This window comes from Physella acuta, unplaced genomic scaffold (assembly GCF_028476545.2).
Source record: "Physella acuta isolate Inbredline_101_S28 unplaced genomic scaffold, ASM2847654v3 ptg001766l, whole genome shotgun sequence".
Taxonomy (NCBI): Eukaryota; Metazoa; Mollusca; class Gastropoda; family Physidae; genus Physella; species Physella acuta.
In genome coordinates this window covers 122,501-140,230 of record NW_026733276.1, presented here as the reverse complement: position 1 = coordinate 140,230, position 17,730 = coordinate 122,501, and the positions used below count along the sequence as shown (strand labels likewise).

The 17,730-nt window shown below is 36.4% G+C and overlaps 2 protein-coding genes across 6 annotated transcripts in view; one reads left to right on the top strand and one right to left on the bottom strand.

The window, feature by feature from the left end:
* The first annotated feature begins 870 nt into the window (after window positions 1–870).
* On the top strand, window positions 871–8,865 carry LOC131930384 (torsin-1A-interacting protein 1). Of its 5 annotated transcripts, none has more exons than XM_059286843.1 (3): window positions 871–965; window positions 5,423–5,489; window positions 6,819–8,865. In XM_059286843.1, the coding sequence occupies exon 3, from the start codon at window positions 6,830–6,832 to the stop codon at window positions 8,018–8,020; it is 1,191 nt and encodes a 396-aa protein (XP_059142826.1). In that variant the 5' UTR covers window positions 871–965; window positions 5,423–5,489; window positions 6,819–6,829; the 3' UTR covers window positions 8,021–8,865. The 5 variants fall into 5 exon arrangements, with proteins under 5 accessions (XP_059142826.1, XP_059142829.1, XP_059142827.1 ...); XM_059286844.1 differs by having other exon boundaries at window positions 887–932; XM_059286845.1 differs by lacking the exon at window positions 871–965 and adding an exon at window positions 3,312–5,120.
* Window positions 8,866–9,227: 362 nt separating this feature from the next.
* LOC131930376 (coiled-coil domain-containing protein 18) overlaps window positions 9,228–17,730 on the bottom strand; it is a 23,560-nt gene continuing 15,057 nt past the window's right edge. The window contains exons 15-19 of the mRNA XM_059286834.1: window positions 13,718–13,835; window positions 12,726–12,869; window positions 10,602–10,814; window positions 9,707–9,925; window positions 9,228–9,337 (exon numbers count right to left, since the gene is read on the bottom strand). Coding sequence (XP_059142817.1) covers window positions 9,308–9,337; window positions 9,707–9,925; window positions 10,602–10,814; window positions 12,726–12,869; window positions 13,718–13,835 — 724 coding nt within the window. The 3' untranslated portion in view covers window positions 9,228–9,307. The remainder of the gene's footprint in view (window positions 9,338–9,706; window positions 9,926–10,601; window positions 10,815–12,725; window positions 12,870–13,717; window positions 13,836–17,730) is intronic.

Below are 17,730 nucleotides of genomic sequence, written 5' to 3'. Positions count from 1 at the left end.
ACTTTAAAAGTATTTTCTAAATAGTAAAACAGCAAAGCTTAAAATTTACCGTAAAACAAATGTAAAAAAAAACTACGCCCACTGCTAAAACATTAAATAAAAGAATGACTACATCTATTATGAACGCACACACACACAATTAAAATAAAATAGGAGCCTACTTTATCTGAATTCGGTGAGTACTTTTTTTTATTAAAAACTCTTTCATGCTGATTTCAGATGTAGTTTTTTTCTCTTGAGAATCGAAGCCTTATGTCTAGAGTAGGCTCAGTAGTGTAGGGCTTCTAGTGTGCAATAATATTAATAATAAATAATAAATAGCCACTTTTTTATTAATATTTAGGGTCACACATCATCTTAAGCCTATTTTTAATGCTGGTGTCCATGATAAAACTACCTTCTTTAAATAAAAACATACAATATTTAGCCCCCCCCCCCCTCCCAACAATTTCACTGCCTAAATAATATAAATAAATTACTAATAATAACTCAATAACAACTCTGTCTGTATGCATCTATAAGCTAAATTAGTCCATCCTGACTAATCTAAATATTATAAGCCTCTGATGTAATATTACAAGACTACTACGATAAAAATATTAATATTTATTTTTATTATAAACGACTTACTACACTCAGACACTGACAATCTAAACCCCCTATTTACTTATTCTGGAGGAGTCTGTTTTCGGATGCTAGTAGGTGTAATGCCTCACCAATTTTTAAATCCCCATCCCCTAGAAAAAGCAGACCTCAACTCCATCTACCGATGTCATAAAATTAAAATCCCTTCAACCTACCCCCTCTGCGTCGCGATGTCTCTTGTGTTATTTATTCTTCGTTTCGACGAGAAGAGGGACCGTTCTATTTAAAACTTGTATCTACTTCCGGTGTTTGTACCGATGATTAAATCGGTTGTTTTTCTTAGAAAGGTAGATTCTACATAAGAAAAGATCTAAGAGCGTGTAAGTTAGTGTAACAAATAATCAAATATTGATAGATCTAGAGGCCTACAGAAATTATTTAAAACAAAAACTTCCAACTTGTAAATAACTGTAAGAAAACCAGACTATATTATTGGGTGTGGGGAAATTGCGAGACGCGAAAAGCGAAATGGCGAGGCGGGAAAATGCGAGAAGGGCGCGAAAACGGTCGGTCACGTGACTTTTTTGTCTCGCATTTTACCACAACCCGATACTTACGCTGGGTGGTGTTGAAATGCGAGGATTTCTGCGAAAAATTTACCGCACCCGATTTTCAGTGGTATTTGGTCCAGACTTCAAAGACGTTTCGTTTACATTGTTAAAACTTCCGATTTTTCCGTTGCTAGACATACTGATGATTTGTCAACTCCCCCCATCTTTTGTGTCGACTTAGAATACCACCTTGTTCGAAACCGACGGAAATACTGCCGACGATAGATCAACTTCTGTCTTTTGTGAGGAACGCCGAGGCCGCTTAATTTACAGTCTTTGAAGATCGCCGTGCCCGGATCCGCTGCCGCCGCAAACATATTTTCTATTGTTGCATGGAAATTTTGTATTATAGCCGCCGCCTACGATTTTTTTCTAGCTTTTTTTACCATATAAATCTAAGCACAAGGAAATGCCTACATCATTTGGATACAACAAAATAAAGTGACGTCACCGATATTATCAGTTGCTCATGCTATATCGTAAGCTGTGGGCCTACTTCAAATATTTTTAAAACCAAGTTGAACTTATCTGAATTTTTTGGTTTTGGTGGTGGTGTTATTTGGGGTCTTCCATAAATGACGTCACACTCGTAGGGGGGGGGGGGGTCTGTAATTTTATGACGATGTGTGATGAGGGGGAGGAGGGGGGGTTAGATGTGAAGTCACGCTATAAAAAAGCAATGTTAGAAAAAGAATTTTAGACGTTTTTTTCGCGTTTTAGAAAACTGTTTTAATACATTGTAATAGGAATTGATTAAAATACTCTATTTTGACCGAAATTAGACAAGATTTTGGGAAAATATCGATGTTTTAAAAAAAAAACTCAACTGCTGGTGACAACAATGAGCAAGACATTGCCAAAATTACAGAAATGATAAAAAATACAAATTATAAAAAACGGAAAACAGATGTCGAGCGTGCGGATGATGATGATGAGAACATGGGTGCCAGTGTTGTTTGTGGGATGAACGAGGAGGTCAACTGTGATGAGAATGTGAAATGTTGTGAATGTGGATTGGAAGAAGTAGCAAAAGAAAAATGTATAAATGGGAGTCTAATGAACTGGGTTGGGTGTACTATGTGCGAAAGATGGTGACACGAGGTGTGTTTGAGGACTGTTTCAGAAGATTTTGTTTGTAATTAAAATTACTTAATAAAAAAATTAATTGCACTTTTTAGAATTGTTTATACTTTTACACTTTTTGCAAGTACAAAAATCCATAAATAGATGTTGCAAAATATCTGTCCTGCTGACAAGATTATACCAATTCACAATGACACAGCTCACGTTTGTATAAACATGAGCGGGCTAGATTTTTAAATTAATGCCGACTGAGACGGGATTTTCCTCTCGCTAACAAGAGCGGGCGATGACAGTAGCACAGCAACGATGTTAGGATTTTTAAATAGATAGATCTAGATATAGATCTATTTATCTTCTTAGTATCTAGATAAAAAATAACAACATACAACACTCGTGTTAAAGGGTATGGCTAAATGATTGTTTATTTTAAAACAAAAAAAAAATAATTTAAAAAAATTAAGATGGAAAAAAAAGGAAAAAACTTTTTTTCGCAAAAAGTGTCTCGCTATTTACCCTTAATTCCGCAGGTATGTCTCGCATTACCTTCTCGCATTTTCCCGCCTCGCCATTTCGCTTTTCGCGTCTCGCAATTTCCCCACACCCTATATTATTAATAAATAAAAAATGCCAATGATTAGGCCCTAAATATAAATGGTGTGGTAATCTATCGTTTTAGTTAGGCGGATTTTAAATTTTAATTTTAGGTATCGGCAGAGGCTAGTAAAGTGTAAACTTTACTGTAAACTCACTCTGATGAAGTCTGATGCGAAAAAGTTGCCTCATTGTTATGTTAAGGCGTTAATCTATCGATTTTGGTACGTAAAATCGCCCGCGACTAGTAATGTGAAAAACAGGTGACTCCTTACATTTTAATAAATTTAAAATTAAATAATAATTATTTCACATTTTGAGTAGGATTTATGTTTTGAAAAATACAAAAATGTTTCCTTGTTTCATTTATGTACCTGTTTTTAAACAATTGAATTAAAACTTTTCAGTAATAAATGAACACCAGCGATGTTTCCAACAGATGCAACCATGCTCATTTACTATATAGCAGCCATCTTGTTAAAGTTTTATTTTTATAGACTTATAGCGCGAGATTCAGGCGGAAGTCACTCTATTTTACAAATGGCTGCTGTTTATATAGCAAATCTTGCTTGCAGACACTGCTGTTTAAAGTTAATTTCTGGCCTATATTGATATATTTAGCCATTGATTTAGGTTTATTATTCATTTATCTATAATATTTGACACAAACATATCACAATATACTTCTATTACAGCCTTGACAATGAGGTAACGTTTTCGTACATTAATAGCCGCGGGCGATTTTACGTACCCAAAACGATAGATTACCGTTAAGGCTTTAATAATTTATATTGTGACATATTTGTGTCAGATATTATAGATAGGCCGATGCTAGCCGGAAAAAGATGCGCATGTGCAATGGAGAGAAACTACGACTTGCCATCGCAGCGATGTTTTCGATGGTACTGCGCATGCGTGTGTTTACAACCGCAGAACCCTAACACCAATCCTAACCCTAATTCTTAATTCTAACCCTAGCCATAAGTCACTGCGCATGCGCAGAGCTGTCTTTTGCCAACTAAGTGGAGAAGTTGGGTAGAAAAATCTTCAGAGTAGTCACTTCGTTATAGATAACTGAATAATAAACCAAAATCAATGGCGAAATATATCTATATTACAGGCAATAAATTAACTTTAAATAGCTAAGCTAGGCCGTTCGATTCAACGCTTCCGGCTTTGTTGTTTTGAAGCCATCTCATGGCTCATGCGCTTACTAAAATGGCGACCAGTTTCGCTTTCACTAAACGGTATAGGAATAAAACTAATGATTACGAGGCAATCGTTAATTTTAGAAATCGGAACTATCCGTTTCTATTTAAGTCTGTTATTTAAGAATTGTCGGATCTACTTTTGGCCTAATTTCTTTGTTTGTCTCGCAAGCGGCGCCTTAGTGACAGTAGCTCTATATAATTCTTATCTTTCGAATCAAATAACTCTAAAATAACGCTTCCATAGCAAACCAGACTATGTGCATATAAAACTTGAAAGCATCAATTTTACACACATTACAATTAATTGGTAATAACTTATGGGCGGTATGAGTTATGGTCCGTACAAATAATAATGGGATTTTATTATACTCTTTTTTTGTAAACATGAGGCGCGGGAAAATGTGTGCCACGCAAGAATCCAATCATTTGGCTAGATTTATGACTGTTTTTTGTCACACCTAAAAATAGAATGTTTACTCTTTCTTCATTGATGATCATTTTTATTATTTTTTAAACTGAAATTTGTAACTTGCTATACACCCTTTATCTATTTTAAAAGCATAGCATGCTGATTGTGAACAAATATAGTCATAAAACACAGAAATATAAAGGTACAATGCGATGTGTCACACCCCCTCAAGAAAACACGTGTTTATTAAGCTGTTTATCTCACTTTACAACAGTAATTAAAATTAATTGTCAAATTTTTATTACTTATTGGGTAAGATTAAGCACATGTTTACTAAAAATTTAAAAAAAAAAACGAAAGTAAATTCTGTTTTAATGAAGGTCACAGGTCAAATATTTTTTCCTTCAGTCAAGTTCAGTGGAGGGTGCCACAGGCTGACCTGACTTTGGAATTTTTTTCAGTAATAATGACTTTGCACAGAAAGTTAAAATATGCTAAATTGGCTTAGTTTACTAGTGTGCTAGCAATTATTGATAGATTTTTTAATTCAAAAATCATTATGAAATTTTCATCAAAATGCCTAATTAAACAGCAGTGTTTGCAAGCAGAATAAAAAGCGGCCATCTGTAAGTAAGTAAGTAAGCCTAATAGCAGTAATACAATTGTACATTGATGAAACTTTAAAACATTTTGTGACTTTCAAAACATAAATCCTCCTAAAAAATATGAAATAATTACCAAAATTTAATGAGTCACCTTTTTACCCACATTACTAGTCTCTGCCAATTTTATGTACCTAAAACGATTGATTACTTAATAAATATATAGATCTAGGCCCGGCCCCTAACAGACCTAACAGTAACAGTGCCTCACACCAAATGTGTGTTTTCAAAAAAAACAATTCACATGATTTAAAAAATCTGCCCTTTCAGAGTTCTCAGAGGAGCTGGTTTAGGGCAAGCTTTTTAGGCTAGGTTAAGGCAGTCAGAGTCACCAGCGGTAAGTACTCTGTAGTGTAGTACTAGTCTGATAAAACAGGTTGGAGGAGTTTAATAAAATAGGGGGGGGGGGGGTAATCAGTAATGTCTTGCTTCCCAAAATAAGAATAAATAATCAGAAGATCAACCACAATGATTCTATCAGAAAAAAATTCTTTCTTCACATTTAAAAAATCATATAGGCCTACATATGCTGTGCAAATAGAAATGAAATACTTGAAAATTTAGCCAATTTCAAAGATTTGTTCAAAATAAATATGCCTAATTGTTTTTTTTAGACAGGCCAGCCAAAATGACTGTTAGTTACTAATGTATTAATTCTACTTCCTCAGATTGGAATAATTAATTTTATGTTTGATTTTGTTTTTTAAATTATGCAATTTCTGGGTATTTTAAAGAAATGGTAAGTTATGCAATAAAGCATTAGCAGATTTCTGTTTTATTTGTCAGAATTTTTTGTTTATTAAAAAATAAAGACTAATATTGTTAAATACCTTTTATTTTTTACTCATAATTTGCAAATTCTAATTTATCACAGCAGTTAAACTATTATTACTATTTTAAAGTTAAAATAATGCTATATTTATATTGCGATTTTTTTTTTTTTTTTTTCCTAGGTTATTTGAATTTTTTCAGTTAAAATTATTTTAATTGCTGGTTATTTTCCCGTTTAAACACATTTAATTTACAATATTTAAAAATTTGTAAAAAACAATTACACGCTGAATGTTTCTAGTAGTAATATTACATTTATATTCTCACAATATGCAAAATTTATTAGAATTCAACTGTGTTTCAATATCAGTTTATTTTTACAAATGAGTATAAAACTGGTCTAAAAATGTCTAACATTAATGAATGTTAAATCAATGTCCTAACTTTTAATCTTTTTTTTTTTAAAATGTAAAACAATGTGCAATCTTTAAAAATAATACAGGTGAATTTAATTATTTAATTAAAAATACTTATTAAATTTTAAGAATTTAATATATCCAGCCTCCTGGATGTTGTTTGTTTAAAACCCAGCACAACTCTAGAATGGAGTTGAATAATTCCATCACATGTTGGTTCAATGATGAAAAAAGAATGGAATAAATAAATAAAAGGCAAACAACTGATGTGATAGAATTAAAATCACTGCTGTGCCAAAAAATGTAAAAACCAGTATGAGTGTACCAAATACATCTCTGATGCTGAGAGATTGGTCTCATTTGCAGTCCATCACTATAGTTTTGCTTTGTCACCAATTTCTATTCAATACCTTGTTAAGTCCACCAACACATCTGTGTCTTTTTATTTAAAACAAATGTTTTTTCACATTCTTAAACAGGTCAGCTTAACATGTCTGCCCGAGATGACCTGAGACAAAGGAATAAAAAGACATCATACAATGAAGGTGAAAGTGAAGAAGATTCAAACAATGATACCAGTTATGTTTCAAACGTCTCCCTTGACAAGTCATTGACTCCTGGTCAAAAGCGAGACACTTCTGTGTACAAAAGTTTTCTTGAGTCATCCAGCAACAGCAGCCCAGGTTCCAGTTTTTTGTCTAACCCATCCCCCTTTGCTAGTAGAAACACTCACCAAAACTCTCCCACTCCAACTAAAAGGATATACCCTCAGTTAGATATCAGTTCAAAAAATGCTGAGTTCTCCGCTTCTTGTTCAGATGTAGATTCAAGTCCAAGAAGAATACAGAAGGAATCTGCTGAAAATTCAAAGATTTATCCAGATTTAAAGAAATTATCTTCTGAACATTCAGACCAAGGCAACCATTCTAAAAATCTCTTTGTATTTATTATGTTTATTATTATTTTAGTTTTTGCATATCTAATTTGGCCGTTCATTAATCCACGAGAGCTGGCTTCATCCCCAGAAAAGAGAACTGTACAAGTTCTACCTTTTGAGAAATTTATTCATGACATGAAACAGCTGCAGTCTAACTTACCCAGTCAGAACGACCGTCTATGGCGGACAATCAAAGCTTCAGTCAAACACATTTTAAATGAAACCAGCTCAGAATATCCCAGCATTATTCTCATGGCTTCTCAAAGCAAAGACTCCTCCACTGCCAGGTGTGTTGCAAATCAAATAGCTGCGATATTTCAGTCTGTGAACAAATTAAACACACCCCCTTCTATAACTGACATCAATTCCATTAAAGACCTCGGATCAGATCTTCAGAAAAAAAACCTAGACGATGCATTAGATTCTGCTTTGGGATCTTCCAAATATAAATCCGTAGTGGTTGACAACCTTCAGCTCCTGTCACCTGAGGCAGCATTGATTCTTCACAAGTACTGTGATAATGACAACGCGCCTTACAAGGATATCTTGATGATCCTGTTGCTTTATGTGGATCCTGCATCACAGGCGGAGAGCGCCCACAAGGTGGAGAATTATTTGAAAGACTTGTGGCACCAGGGTCTAGACGCAGACAAGGTTGGTGCCTTGATGAGTCGTGTAGCTAACAATGTGGTCCTGGTGAGCCATGAGGATGTTGGCACGGTCAGTAAAATATGTCAGTCATGATCTTCCTGTCATGGTTTGGTCACTTCTTGCTAATTTAAAATAACACTTTTGAATATGAGAATAGCTTATGAGTTTTCATAATGATTGAAAGTATCAATTTATCAATGAAATTTTTTGGGCAATTTTTGTTAAAGATATTTAAATTTTAGGAAAGAAGTTTGAAAGTGTCCGTAAAAAAAACAAGTCCTCAGCAAAAATGTTATGTGAGTCTAGTTTAATATACATTGTAATTCCACATATGGTATTGTTTTGGAGAAAATTAGGAAAGTATTTTGCAAGTTAATATTACTACTACATTGGTTAGTAATGAATGTATAAAAAAAAGTTGTTACAACTTTGATAAAACTAAAACTTTTAAAGCTTAAAATTCCATTGTCTTTCTAGATTTTGTTCAAGATTGTGTCCAATTATTGAATACCTGTGACTTGAAATAATACTTCCATTACTTTAGTTTTAAATATCAGTATTTGAAGGATTAATGATTCTGCTCTTGTCTATTTTTCTTATTGTCATTACTTGCCACAACAGGTACTGCTGATAAACTAATGATATCATGTTCCTATTGTCATGCCTGTGTTACTATTGTATTGCATTTGTTAATCCTTCCTACAGTGAGATAAGTGAGACAAATATAATCTACCACATTTTTTCTTATTGGATTGATACGATCTGATCATTAAGTTCTAACACTAAGTTAAAAATATGTTTGTACTGTATATAATTGTAACAAGTCTTTAGATAAACATTTAAGCGAGAACGCTTTTGTTATATATATTAATTTTTTTGAATCTGTTCATAATTTACAATTGTATTGTTTTGCCACAAATAAAAATTCCAATAAATAAAAATTATCTATTAAATAATTTATTCTCAAAGAATTTGATTTGTTTGCAAGGATTTTTTTTCAAAATCTCAATTCGTTACAGAAAATAATTGTTGCTTTTGGGGCAGGGTGTCTATGTAATGTATTTAATGTTGTATTTGAAGAGTGAGAGAAAAATGTTACATTTAAGTGTACCATCACCAATTATCATAATTTAATACGATGGTGAGGGGTGGAAGCAGGCGTTGTAACTGAAATAGCAATGTAAACAGAAAGTGATATTTCAACGCCACTTTACTTGGACTATATTCTGTACCTTTTTCTACCCTTGGCGTTGAAATATCACTTTCTGTTTACATTGCTAATTTAATACGAACACACTTTGTGTACATGTATATTTATTTCATTATAAAGTCGACATTGATGGGAAAAAAATAATCTGGTTAACTGGACGTTGATCTTTGCTACTTATCGTCCAATGGCGGTTTATCTGCCTGTAAAAATAAAATAAAAATAGTTTGTTTTGTGGATTAAACATTAACAGAGGTACTTGCTAAAGAACATTTCTAAAAAGTATTTAGCAGCTGACTACCCACCCAATATTTTTAGAAAGAGAGTATTTAATCATTTTCATATATATGTCTTTATATATATATATATATATATATATATATATATATATATATATATATATATATATATATATATATATATATATATATATATATATATATATATATATATATATATATGTACATGGTAAAATATATATACCTATACACATGGTGAAATATCAACTTTCAAGCCCCCAACCACCCCTAAGTAAAAAGCATTAAGCAGTCATTTTAAATCAAGTTGCCTACAGAATCATTTTTGGACATCCACTTAGCACAATGTGATATTGGAGCTACACAAGACGATGTTCCACAGGACAAGGAACGCCGCCGGCACTTGATGCCTGTCTCGCATGTCATGGCATTGGAGCCTGGCATGGGCACGCAGCAGTCGACATTGGAGCCCAGGTGACTGTTGCACTTATCCATGCTGCACAACCGCAGTTTCAGTCGCATGATCTCTGAGTCCTGAAAATTAGGATTGGTTTGTTTAGCATTATGTTCATTAAAGGGTCTGTGTTGAGATGCAATCTTTGGTTACTTGCTAGCTGGTTATCGTTATTGTGTTGGAGGGGGATCTCTTCCAACACTAAAATTAAGAACGAAAAAGAAGTTATCTGCTGGTTGGTACTTATCTTAGTGATATCTGGTGCCTACCCTTAAAGTGATACAATATCTACTAGATGCTACCTACCCTTAGAACAATACAATGTCTACTAGATGCTAGCTATCCTTAGAATGAAAAAAATCTTTACTGTATGCTACCTACCCTTAAAATGATACAACAATGACTACTACATGCTACCTACCCTTAAAATGATACAACAATGACTACTACATGCTACCTACCCTTAAAATGATACAATGTCTACTAGACACTACCTACCCTTGGAATGATACAACAATGTCTACTAGACACTACCTACCCTTAGAATGATACAATGTCTACTAGACACTACCTACCCTTGGAATCTTTACTGTATGCTACCTACCCTTAGACTGACAGAATCTTTGCTGTATGCTACCTACCCTTAGAGTGATACAATATCTACTAGATGCTATCTACCCTTTAAGTGACAGAATCTTTGCTGTATGCTACCTACCCTTAAAGTAAGTGATCTGGTACCTACTGTACGCTACCTACCCTTAGAGTGATACAATCTTTAGCAGCCTGCAACTGATCATCCTTGTCCGCCAGTTTGTTCTGCATCATCTCGTTCTCCCTGCTCAGCGTGTCCACCTTCTGGTAGTAGCACTTCTCCAGCTGGGTCAGCTGACGCTGGGTGGCTGAGGACTTCTGGGACAGGCTGGCGTTGGTCTCCTCCAGCTCCATGATACAGTTCCTCAGCTGCTCTGTCTGTCAAGTGGACAAGTACTACAGTACTGATACATGCTGGGATAAGTACTACAGTACTGATACATGCTGGGATAAGTAGTACAGTACTGATACATGCTGGGATAAGTAGTACAGTACTGATACATGCTGGGATAAGTAGTACAGTACTGATACATGCTGGGATAAGTAGTACAGTACTGATACATGTTGGGATAAGTAGTACAGTGCTGATAACATGCTGGGATAAGTACTACAGTCCTGATATATGCTGGGATAAGTAGTCCTGATATATGCTGGGATAAGTAGTCCTGATACAAGCAGGGATAAGTAGTACAGTACTGATACATTATGGGATAAGTAGTACAGTGCTGATAACATGCTGGGATAAGTAGTACAGTACCGATATATGCTGGGATAAGTAGTCCTGATACAAGCTGGGATAAGTAGTCATGATACAAGCTGGGATAAGTAGTACTGATACAAGCTGGGATAAGTAGTCATGATACATGCTGGGATAAGTAGTACTGATACAAGCTGGGATAAGTAGTCATGATACAAGCTGGGATAAGTAGTACTGATACAAGCTGGGATAAGTAGTACTGATACAAGCTGGGATAAGTAGTACTGATACAAGCTGGGATAAGTAGTACTGATACAAGCTGGGATAAGTAGTCATGATACAAGCAGGGATAAGTAGTCCTGATACAAGCTGGGATATGTACTACAGTCCTGATACAAGCTGGGATATGTACTACAGTCCTGATACAAGCAGGGATAAGTAGTCCTAATACAAGCAGGGGTAAGTAGTCCTAATACAAGCAGGAATAAGTAATTCTGACACAAGCAGTGATGAGTATTACAGTCCTGATACAAGCAGGGATAAACACTACAGCTCGGATGCAAACTGAGATATTTAGTAGTTTTATTTTAGTGCCTGTGTTTACAAAACATTCAGCAAACTCGAACGATAGGGGAAAGTCTGCAAAATAAAGTCAGGAACGACAATTTGTAAGTTACCGACGCTAAAAAAGAAACAATCATAATCTTCTGGTGATCCATTTTTTTAGAAGGGGCGGTAAATCAAAATAGAAAATAAATTATTGTAAATACTGAGTTAACTACCCGGTATTTACTGGAAAGTATCTTCTACTTAGCTGTCCTGTCTAGAGCCAGTGTTTCTTTCAGAAATTTTTCTCGAGGGGGGGGGGGGGAGTGGCACTTGAATATTGCGGTGAGGGAGGGGGGCTGCTTAAAATGTATAGTTTCTACATAAAAATTATGTCTTATTTTTATTTTGTCCAAGGGTTGGGGGTGCTGTGGATGTGCTTAGTAGAGACGCCTGAAAAAAACACTGCCAAGAGCAGTTTAAAGAAAAACAATTTTTGAATGTGCATTCTCTAAACTGTTTTCCATAGAAGTTAGAATAGTATAAAAAATAGTATTAAAAAATATTTTTTAATAAAGGTTTCCCGTGGTCGTCCCAGGCAATTAACATCTTCAAAAGTCGACAGATAATTTATTCTAACGCTAACCAACCTCTAGATCTACTCACTACACCGATGAGCGAATGACACACTACCAACAACGCCTGTCGTTTCAGGTATTATAGAGTACAAATATACTTTAACAAGTCTTTCATTCTTTCCTACCCACCCCATGTGGAAAGTTTCTGGAAAAAAATATGATAAAGTAAGCGCAGCATCCATTTTGATCAGAGTTTCTTTCAGGCATCTCATCAAGCCGCCCCCCCCCCCCCCATAAACGAAATGGAATTTATATTAAAAATATATACTTTAACAGTGTTCCCCCCCCCCCCCACTCCCCGAAAATTTCAAGTGCCCCCCCCCCCACCCCCCCCCTGAGAAAAAAATCTGGACGAAACACTGATTTTGATTATACACGCTGAACCTGTGACCCCCACTAAAGGGTTACCTCCTTCTCCATGTGGTAGCGCATGTCAGCCATCTGCTGGGTCAACTGGGTTGTCTCCCCTTCGAGGCGACACTGAAGGCTGGTGATTTTACTGGACAGGCTTGTTTTCTCTTCCGTGAGCCGGTACAACATCCCTTCTTTCTCCTGGTGGGAGAGATACAGAGTCGATTTGTTTAAACAAATAACAAAACAAACAGGAGTTTATGTAGGTAATGGATGTCCATCCATAAATGATGTTACGCAACGAAAATGTGCAAATTGTGTGTGTGAGGAGGGGGGGGGGGGGGGTGGGGGGGGGCAAATATAGAATACAAATAAAATTTAATACATTTTAAATTTTCGCTCAATTAGTTTTCTATGGGGGGGGGGGCGCTTTGTATCAATGTTATTATGGTATCGTAAAGGGGTTGTAAAAAAATCACTTGAACTTGAGTAAGGTCATTTATGGACGATCCCTTATGGAAGCCAGAGGCATAGCGATGGGGGTGGGGGGTGGGGGGAGGGTACATATATCCCTGGGCGCCGACCCTAGGATCGCCAAAGTAAGCTCATTTTAACTGTTATTTTGAATTATAAATATTAAAAATATATGGGGGGGGGGGCACCAAATTGAAAGTTTCTGGGCGCCGGGAGGGGTCGCTACGCCTCTGATCGAAGCTGGTATATTCAAGCATGTTTAATCAACAGCAATATAATAATTGAATTTTTGTATTACCCATAGGTATCTTCATCTATAATAATATTTTTTAGAAAAAACAATGTTTCTCAAGAGGGTGTGGATAACCAACAGCAGTGGCGTAGCCAGGAATTGGTCATGGGAGGGGTTCAAACAATTTTTTTAAATGGATATACAATCCTATATATATATATATATATATATATATATATATATATATATATATATATATATATATACAGGGGGCCATGGGAGGGGTTATAACCCCCCCCCCCCAACCCCCTCTTGCCTACGCCACTGACCAACAGTATCTAACCTGCAGGGCTAGCTTCAGATCGTCCGCCTCTCGGCGAGATTTCTCCAGTTCTCGCTGCGTGCAGGCGAGATCTCGCTTCGAATCGTTGCATTCAACGGTCATACACTGCAGTTGATCTCTGAAAATGTTACTCTAATGTTTGTCCAGTGTTTCTTCAAGTATCTCTTCGGTAGCCCAGCCCCCCCCCCCCCCCCCCCCCCACGAACGAAAGAGATTTTCTATAAAAAATATATACTTTCACCAGTGACCGTCGCCCCCACCCCCTCCCCTGCGAAAAGTTTTAGCCCGCACGAAAATTTCAAGTGTCCTCCTCGGGGAAAAAGTCTGAAAGAAACACTGGTGTTATCTTGGTACGTAGAAATCATTAGGGGGAAAGATGTCCAGTAAAGATGTCCAATTCAGAGGCGTAGCGAGGGGGGACGACATATTTCCCCGGGCGCCGACCTTAGGGGGCGCCGACCTTAGGGGGCGCCGACCTTAGGGGGCGCCAAAATGGGTTGGAAGTGGAAAAATAAATTGAAAGGTTGAGGGGGGGGGGTGCAAATCGAAATTTTCAAGGGGGGGGGGGTGCAAATCGAAATCTTGAGGGGGGTTGCAAATCGAAAGTTTGTCCCCGGGCGCAGGGAAGGGTCGCTACGCCTCTGTTCCAATTGTTTTCTTTCTTGTTTCCGCACATTTCCGCTTTTACTTTTAGCTGTGTTCGACTACCAGCACTCAGACAAGAGGTGTTTTAGTAGCAGGGCCGGCGCTACCTATAAGGCGAACTAGGTGGTCGCCTTGGGCGCCATCCCTAGTGGGGGGCGCAAAATATTTAATCGCTATTATCAATAAGTACCTAATAATTAATAACTTTTATAAAGGCGTAGCGATCTATTTCGGCATCCAGCACGAACTACCAATATCTATTTTGCACCCCCACCCCAAAATTAGGTCTATATAGGCCTATATTTATTCGCGATGTTGAAAATGCAACCCCATCTCCCTAATTTGGAAAGGTCGGGGCACTTTTTTTTACCAGTCACAATGCCTTTTTAATTTGGTGTCATACAAGTGATGTAGAAAACGTTCGTAAATTAAATTTTGAACATTTCAAACGGTTATCTAATTTAAATAGGGCTTGTAAGTCTCGTTTTCTCTGACTTTGAATTAGAAATATGTCCTGGTGTATAGAGTTTTGTAATGACGGGGTGTTCAAAGTATTGTACTTGTTTGGTTAAGTTTTGATGGGAGTAACGGCGGAAGGCTGTTGCTGATATGGTTTCGTAAGTATAAAGTATCTATGTGTTAAAGTGTCATTATTGTTATTCGGCTGTTTTATAGTTTAAGATCTAGTGGAATCTGATTGGTAATAGAGATATGAGAATGCAGGTAATGAAGTATCGTAGTTCTGGAGTTCGGGATGATTGATTCTTGTGGTATTAAGGTATCGAATTATATCGAATGTTAAAGTGTAGTAGTAGGTCCAGTGAAATCGTTGTTGATTTGGAGTATCGTTTGTAGAGCTTGATAAAGTTAAGCGAGTTGGTGTCATAGTTCTGGAGCATCGAGTCTAGTTATGTTTAGATATCGAAGTTTGATATGTGTTGTGAATGTAGTAGAGTATATCAAGTAGTCGAGTTTATCGTAAGTTACATAATTTCAATTCAGCACGGAACACACTACAAAGAAAAATAGGCGTTCTCTAGTCGAAAAATCATGTTTTTTAGGAATCTATATTAAAATTATATTACCACTCTTAAAGTATTAATATATAATATTAAATAGGATGGAATTTATAGCCAACCGTAAACTTTGTTTTTTTCTAAGTGTAATTTTTGTTTATTCAATCAATAAATTCTAGCAATGTCTAAGACAGTTACCCGTGTTAGGTTTTCTGAAAAATGTCCCTTTATATCGGGGATCCAAAATTTAATATGTTACACATTAAAAGAATATGTCGCGTTCAATCGTATGCCATCAAAGTTGAATAGAAGTATGTTAATTATAGTAAAGCTACCGTTTTGAAGCTTTCAAACAAAACCTACATTCAAGTATTCAATGGGTAAAATATATTGTTTTCACAAGGTTACATAGCTAATATAAAATATTTGTTACAATTATTACGTAATGAAATTTAGAGCGTTTTGTTGTGTTTTTCAAGCATGTCTTTGTTACACCTGGGTAATTTAGCTATTCTTGTGAAAGTTATTTCCCTTGAATAAAATTTTGGTATTTGGATTTTCAAATGGGAGATAATTCGTTGATTAACTGTACATTCATTTCAAATTCCTGCACCTTCGGGCCTTAGGTTGACCGCTTACATGTAAATACAACTTTAAGTTATTATTTGCTATGGTAAAATTATATAGAGCTTAAGTTCTAAACAAAATAGTTTGGTAGGTTGTTTTTTTTTATCATTATCACTATTATCAAGTTGAAAAACAAATACATCAGTAGCCGTAAAAATAACAATTATAATACTAATAGTTTCGCTGTCTGTCTATGTATCTATCTATCTGACAAGAACGCTGTAGAGAAAACACAAGCAAAATAAAAACATGCACAGTAATTCGAAAAACGAAGTATGACGCGGTCACATTTAGCATAGAGTAGAAAATAATCTCAAGCAGGAGAGTGCACACAGTAATATGACGTCATTGATTCTCGAGTAAACATTGAATAAAAAGGAAATTTTGTCTAATCTAAATGGTTTGCGTGAAGAGTTTCTTTCATACAATTCTTCGGGTAGGGGCGAAGCCCCACCCCCCGCGTAAGAACGTCTGAGCCCCCCCCCCCCCCCTCCCCAACTCAAAAGAAATTTCTTCATCGATACTCTATAATAAAATTACCGCCTAATTAATGTGTCTAATCTAAAAAGTGGTTTTCTTGCAATTTCTTTAATGCAATTCTTCGGGTAGTGGCTAAGCGCGACACCAGTGTTTCTTTCAGACTTTTTCCTCCCCGGAGAGGGGTGGGGGGTACTTGAAATTTTGGGGGGGGGGGTTGTGTGTGGGGGGGTGGGGGGTGGGGGTGGGGGGTGGGATGTGTGTGGGCGGGTGGGTTGGTTTTAGTTTAGAGAAAAGAGACAGCACTATCTGCCTAGCGCCCGTTGTATCCTTCCTCAACGGGCCATTTTTCTCGTACTTAATGTTAGTAGACATAGTCTCAGTCTTAAATTAAACATCTAATTAATTGTCTTTTCATATTTTTCACTCTCTCCAGACTTTTTCCCCTCGGGAGGGGGGGGGGGGAGCACTTGCAAGTTTTTAAGGAGGGGGGGGGGGGGGCTATGTCGTAAAAGTACAAAGTAGACTCGTGGACTTAGCAACAATTTCAATAAAATGTGATTACGCTTGCTAACTTGAATTGAAGGAATTAGTACAAACTTTTGAGACGAAGGAGGCAAGTAAAATTTGATTTTGATGTCTACTTATAACGTGTATGCTATTGATAATAAATTAATATGTCACTTTTAATTAATTGTTTTCTTATACATATGTTGTAGTAAATTAATTTAAGTGAAACGGGGCGTTTTAATAAGGGCGCTAAATAACCTGGCGCCAGCACTGCTTAGTAGCCGATGTATCTGTGTTTCTTTTAAAAGTCACTTTCCCTTTATAGCATAAAGGTAAAAAAAAAGTTTGAACAAATTTAAAAGTTAGATTTTCTTCAACAACTGTTAAGGGATTATTTATTTATTAATAAATTTACCCCAGCTTACCCATAATTTCTTTAAAGGCATCTCTTCTGTGGTATTTTGCCCCCCCCCCCCCCCCCAGCCGAGTACGCACCAAGGACAAATGGAAAAATAAATATAGTTGATATAGAAATTATGCACATCAACCACTGTACGCCCACCCACCCACCCTCCTCCCGGAAATTTTAAGTTTGCCCTCCGGAAATTTAAGTGATCCTCATCCTATCCCCCCCCCCCCCCGGAAAAAATGACGGCTAACTGTGGGCTTGACAACTAGAAATGATGTGTTTGGTGGGGGGGGGGACAGCTTACTCCCCCCCCCCCCCCCCCCCCGATA

Excerpts from the sequence above, each read along its gene's own strand:
- LOC131930384 (XM_059286846.1), top strand. The coding sequence starts at position 6,830 with ATGTCTGCCCGAGATGACCTGAGACAAAGGAATAAAAAGACATCATAC.